General features: G+C 32.8%; 1 protein-coding gene across 1 annotated transcript; it reads left to right on the top strand.

The window, feature by feature from the left end:
• Positions 1–2,442: 2,442 nt before the first annotated feature.
• LOC145128667 (mitochondrial inner membrane protein OXA1-like) lies at positions 2,443–4,220 on the top strand. The gene is made up of 6 exons (XM_079063485.1): positions 2,443–2,659; positions 2,742–2,796; positions 2,879–2,993; positions 3,588–3,805; positions 3,903–3,974; positions 4,108–4,220. Exons 1-5 carry the CDS (start codon positions 2,519–2,521, stop codon positions 3,905–3,907), a joined length of 534 nt encoding a protein of 177 aa, XP_078919611.1. The 5' UTR covers positions 2,443–2,518; the 3' UTR covers positions 3,908–3,974; positions 4,108–4,220.
• The last annotated feature ends 1,956 nt before the right edge of the window (positions 4,221–6,176 follow it).

Below are 6,176 nucleotides of genomic sequence, written 5' to 3'. Positions count from 1 at the left end.
GTATGATGTAAACTATGCAAGAGGCTTATGTAGTCAAGATGAGATTTGTTCCTCTTATGTGTTGAGAGTTAGACCTCTAACGCGCGTTACCCAAAGTTGAACTCCAAATGAGATTGATTGCGATCCAAGTCTCATGTTCAACAGGATATCTGTAACAAAGGTATAATTGATAAACTTACCTTAATACATCAATTGAAGCTTAGAGCTTTTGGGAATTGGATGTTGATGAATGACATTCTTCGTCATGTGTTATTGGGGGCAGTGAAATGTTGCTAGACGTTCACCATTGTCTATATCAATCTATGATGAGTCTTGTGCAAGTGGAGAGATTGAAAGATCTAGTATGCCCAAGAGTCATTATAGAATGATATTGCTAATAATATATGATCCTATAGGGTCACACCTAATAGCAAGATACCATCAATTGATTATTTATTAGTATAATTTGATTATTAATAAATATATCAACACTTGTATATAATTGGAAAAATTATTATTTCATGGAAATGATATTTTACTAATTGGGAATTTGTTATTTATGAAAATAATATTTTATTGGAGAAATAACAACTTATCAAATATATCATAAAGTATGATTATTTATAAGGTATATTTATATCTTAATAAACTAGTTCAATTTATATAAAAGGAAGTTTTATATAAAGTAAGATATTTATATATTCATATTTATATCTTAATAAACTAGTTACAATTATATAAAAGGTAGTTTTATATAAAATAAGATATTTATATATGGCTAGTTATATAGAAATATATGTTGGGAACTCTTTATAAATAAGATTGCCTCACTACAAGAAAAAGACCCTTTTACGACGCGCAAACCACGACACTCATTGATTTATGTTACGCAAAAGAGAGTGACATTAAAAAAGTGTCATCTTTTCAAAAAATTAAAGGATTTAGGTCACGAATTATTGCGTGCCCTTAAATTAGTGTCTCATGTAAAAAAATAAAAAACACGGAGGGCACTTTATCTAAAATGTGTGTCCTCTGTGAATGTCGTTTTATATTTTTGTTTTAAGTAACGCGCGTCTCCTTAGAGGGAAAATGAAATCCCCAAATTTTTTAAACCCCCGCCTTCCAAATTGATCCTCACACTAAATGGTTCGGCGACTGCAACGCCTTTTAGTTGTAGTGCCGATCGACAACTACGACTTATCAACCGTCAATCGAAGCTACCAGTTGAACAACACCTAATCGACACCTCCACCTTCTCGTCTCTCCTTCTCCACCAAGTTTCTTTTACGCCGAGAAATTTTGTAACTTATATTTTCCTTTACCGTTTTATTTTACCTTTTCTGTAATTATCTCACATGACAAAAACCCCCACCTGTTTCCAAACCCTTCTTCTCTCTCTCCAACGATGGACATCACGGGCGACACACCTACGACCAGTCACCGGAGCTTTGTTTGCATCGGAAAATTTATCTACTATTCCAAAAGTATTTCAATCGTGGATCCTAGTCTCAAGAATAAATGGACAAAATGGATGCACCCGTTCCGGAAGTTCGAACCGAAGGCAAACCTGCTGTTGCGGAGGAATTAGGGCAAAATGTTGATCAGATCATCATGAAGGTTGATGAGGTACGTTTTTTGTTGTTGAATCTTCCGATTGTATAATTTTCCCAGTTTATATACACTCCATCGTCTTAGGTTACATAAGAATGACGTATGGTTGATAATTGATGACGATCAGTTCCTCTTCCGATTGTCTCGGAGACCTTGTTTTAAAACAATTATAAATTAAAGAGGGCAGTGCAAGATGATGAAGGGCCTTAAAAGGCGCTTTGTTTATTATAGAGTGGTAGTAGAGACGATGGTGCTGCTGATAGCCCTAAACAATAGTCATCTTCAAAGAAATTATCAAAGAGAAAGGTATTTCGATGTTGGGTCAAGTTCTTCCTACACCCCAAAAGAATCAAATAAAGAAATAGCACCCGAGAAGGTAAAACTTCATCTTCCGTTCTTTTCTGCTTCACATGTCTAGTAAACATTTTAACCTCACATGATGACAAGTCTTGAATTCAAGGTAGAAGTTGTATGGAAGGAAAACTTAAGTATATGAGAGAAAATTTGTAAAAAGTTAGGTCTTAATAGGGAAAGCTTCAGTTGCCTGACTTTCTTTATTAAGTGAAAAAGGAACAAGTTTGTAGGTCTGTAAGCTCTGTGTTTTGAATTGATTTTGTGCAGATTGTCTTGAGGCTGTAGTGAGTTTTTTTAATCTTACCGCACATAAGATGTAAAATTAGAGAATTAGCTTGGTTTCAAGACTAAACTCTTAGTTGAAAATATTAATCTATATGTATGTCACAAGCTTCATGTTTATATAAGAAGTTATATATTCCATTGATATTATTTGGTAATTGTTGTAGATTATATCAGAGAACAGAGAAAGGAGTCCAAATAACCAGCTCCATGTGATATATATCAAGAGAGAAAAGTTCCAAGTATCAATATCAATGTTTGAATATCCTATTTTTAAAATGGAACATGATATATGTTTTGTTTGGTGTGTTCCTTCCTCACTCAGTTTAACATGAAAGAAGGTTTGGAAGGTAACCCTGTTGCTGCCACAATGAAAATTGTTTCAAGGGGTTTTGCTACTCTTACAGTCCCCCTCACTGCAAGTTTCCCAAAGGCTAGTTCACTACTCTTTCTCTTTCTTAATTACTAAACTACCCCTCCCTCAAAATTCAAATACCATTTTCACTTTTGTGCAGGCCCTCTTCTGTTATTGGATCACCTCCAACTTGTTCTCCCTAGTATATGGATTAAGTAAGTTGATAGAAGTTATTAACAGACTTAGATCATGTTGTTTGAATTAACATCTGATTTTTTTATACTATTCTTGTTTCAGTAATAAAGAAACCCTCAGTGAAGAAGTTTCTCAACATACCCATAATCATACCTCCACCACCATCTCCCGCTAGGCAATCAAAGCCAGCTTTATCTTTCATTGAGGGTTTGAAAAAGTATGCAACTGCTCAAGCAATGCAATTTCATTCAATCATATGATAATTTTCATTGCTAAAATTGGTGGATGTTTCTTAGTATGTCAAAAAAGAAAAGTAGAATTTTGTAAACTGATTGATAATTACAACATCGTACTCATGTTTGTTTGCTCTCTATTTTTTTCTTTTTAAAAGGAAGATGGCACATGCACGTATTAGATCTTAAAAATTACTCAAAGAGTGTTTGGTTGCTGTGCAAAGCAGAGTCAACAAGCCTTTTTGTTAGAGTAAATTACAAATTTGGTGGCAAAAATCACAAGTTTGGTAAAGCACAGGGACCAAATGTGTGATTTACTTTTGTAATTATGACTTTTTCATAGCCTAGATTCAGTCTGATCTGCTGTCCAATGGCCTTTCAGTTAATCACCATTCCTGGAAAAGCATCATGCACTCTACTAGGCTAGGCTTACCTTCTCCAAGGACGCCTGTTTTTTTTCTTATTGGAATGTGAAGTGTGTTTGTTATTAAAATGTGATTCATTTCTTCCTTGATCTTCTTGTTACATGTTCTTTGTTTTTCTATTAAAGTGTTTATTTTTTCTGATTTATGATGTAGAAAGCAGTGTCTGCACAAGCTGCCACGCTACAGGAGCTACAGGAAACACCTCATGTGGTTCCTAAACTTGAGGTTGGTTCTGACTGTTACAGTAACACAACTGGAGGAAGAGGAAGGTTGTACTGATGATGTCACAGTGAGAACCCAAATCCAATCAGAAGCCATACAGTCTGGGCTTGCAATGCAACAATTAGGTGCTCTTTTGCTAGAGGAAGATTGTATGTTTTTTTTTCTTTTTCTTTGCACTACAATAGTTATATATAAGTATTGTCATTTAGTCATGTACAATTGAATTGATTAAGGTCAACATTTCAGGCTGAATCTTCTGTAAACGCTGGGCCAGCTGTTTATATATCTCCATCAGGTCCTAATCCTATAATGGTTCAGGTTTGTGGTCAACTCTCACTATATACACACACTTGTAAAATTTAAAAAAGAAGCTTTTTTAAAGAGGTTAAGTGGAGAAGGTAATAATATGTCTGTTTCTTTAATGAATAATGAATCCACAATCTCCTTGCAGCCCTTTCCTCTACAAACCAATTCTCTTTTTGATAGTCATGCAAATGCAAATCCTAGGGCATATAGTCCTATTGGAATTGGAAGTATCCCAAGGCACATTAACGTACATATTCATGCCGGTAAGTTAACTCAATTTTCCTTCACATAAGCTATATATATATATATATATATATATATATGTATATATATATATATATATATATATATATATATATATATATATATCATTTTCATGTTAGTTGTGACATGATGTTTGTGATTTAAATTTAGATATTCAAAAACATTTATGGTTCCTAAAAGAGCTCTTTTGAAAATATAAACAAAATTGTAAGTTTTATTTTTAAGCTAATGTTTGGTATACTTATTAGATAGGATATAACTGTACATAATTGACTGGATTGAGCAGAACAAGACGAGTTTTCCATGTAACCAAGAATTGAAAGAATCAATGAGAATAAACAATTCTCCTAAGCAACATTTTCATTTAGTCATTACAATTTTTCTTTTTTCAAAACTTTTCTTTGTATCCCATGTAACCAAGAATCAAAGCCATGCCCCGCATATTTTTAATAGGTCGATGGCGATGAGTTCATTAAAAAGAAGGAAACTTTATTGAGTTATCGATCAATTGTTAGAATTATAGTGAATCAACTAACCAAATTCTTAAGATTTAATTGTGGTTTAATATAGGGGTTATTTGTGTTTAATTTGTATTAATTATTGCAATTAGGGAAAAATGAATAAAATTAAGTTCGTAGAAGATAAAATTGCGACATAGAAGAGGTGAGAGAGGAGAGACATATAATGAATAATGATACAAGGGAGGATTTGTGGCAAGAGGCTGGGGCATTTTGATCTATGTGAATAATTTTTATATTGTTCCATCGAGTTCCATGGATCTGAATGGAACTAAATTCAGAGAGAATAGTCCCACTAGACTTGGTCAAAGCCTTAACTTGTTCTTTTTTCTACCCGTGCCAAACAATAATCGTAAAACATTGTTATGTTATGTTACATTCTCAATTTGGTTCAACCTACCAAGCGTTACTGAAACTAGTCATTGATATATGTCATTAGCTCATTGAGAACTAGTTTTATGTTTTTAGGTAATACATAGATGATTTCATTTTATTTTAGTCTCTAAGGATTACCATGTTATTATGGGCACTTCAGGAACACATATTTATTAGTATTCCATATTTTCATATGTGTATTTATGATAAACTTATTTTTAGAATTTTTTTCAAAAGTATAGTTTATAAATACATAAACAAATAAACAATATTTGTTAGGTCCCGTAGTTTATATGTGTTGTGTTTGAGTCATAATATGAAAGCATTCGTAATTGTAATAGTTTAACTCTTCAATATATAGTTCTAAAAGTTTGTTATGTTTTGGAGTTTATGTACCTAGGTTTCGTAAGTGAATATGCTTAAATGTTTTACAGTTGTCATTGTCTATGTGTCATTCTGTTATTGGATGTTACTCTAACTAACTCTGTGGGTTGTTAACCTTTATAAAAGGATGCTAGTTAGAATGTAGGGGATGTCTTTTATGAATTCTTACGTTCAAAAACTGTAATCGAGTTCTCATACTCTAATCAAATCAGAATCTTATTTACACTCTTGTGCACTCTTTACTCTGTTTCAAACATGATTTCATATCTTTAGAATCTATTTGATCCTACAAGGGGTATCAGAGCAAGGAAATCCTTGAGTCGATTTCAAATCATTGAATACTTTTGTGTTTGTCGAGTTCATCATTTCTCGTGTTTTGTTTTCTAGATCTATTCCGCAATTGCAATCCTTTTTCATTTTGATATGGAATTTATTATTCAGAAACTCGCTTCGACTTGAATTTTGTTTTTGCTCATCGATTTGATTCATTACTCAAAATTTTGAATGAATTCATCTCAAAAGAAGACTCTCATGTTAACTTATCAAGTATTATTGGTTTAAATACTAGGATTTGAGTTCTATTTCCATATGATTACGAGGTGTGGGTGTTGCATTTTGAAGACTACATCACTAGAATTGAAAATCATGGTTCTTATATTTGGAAATCAAGTAC

The sequence above is a fragment of the Lactuca virosa genome, chromosome 8 (genome assembly GCF_052849685.1).
Source record: "Lactuca virosa cultivar CGN04683 chromosome 8, Lactuca_virosa_CGN04683_v6, whole genome shotgun sequence".
NCBI classification, from domain to species: domain Eukaryota; kingdom Viridiplantae; phylum Streptophyta; class Magnoliopsida; order Asterales; family Asteraceae; genus Lactuca; species Lactuca virosa.
Note: the sequence above shows the minus strand (reverse complement) of the source record. Positions and strands in the feature narration are given on the sequence as shown.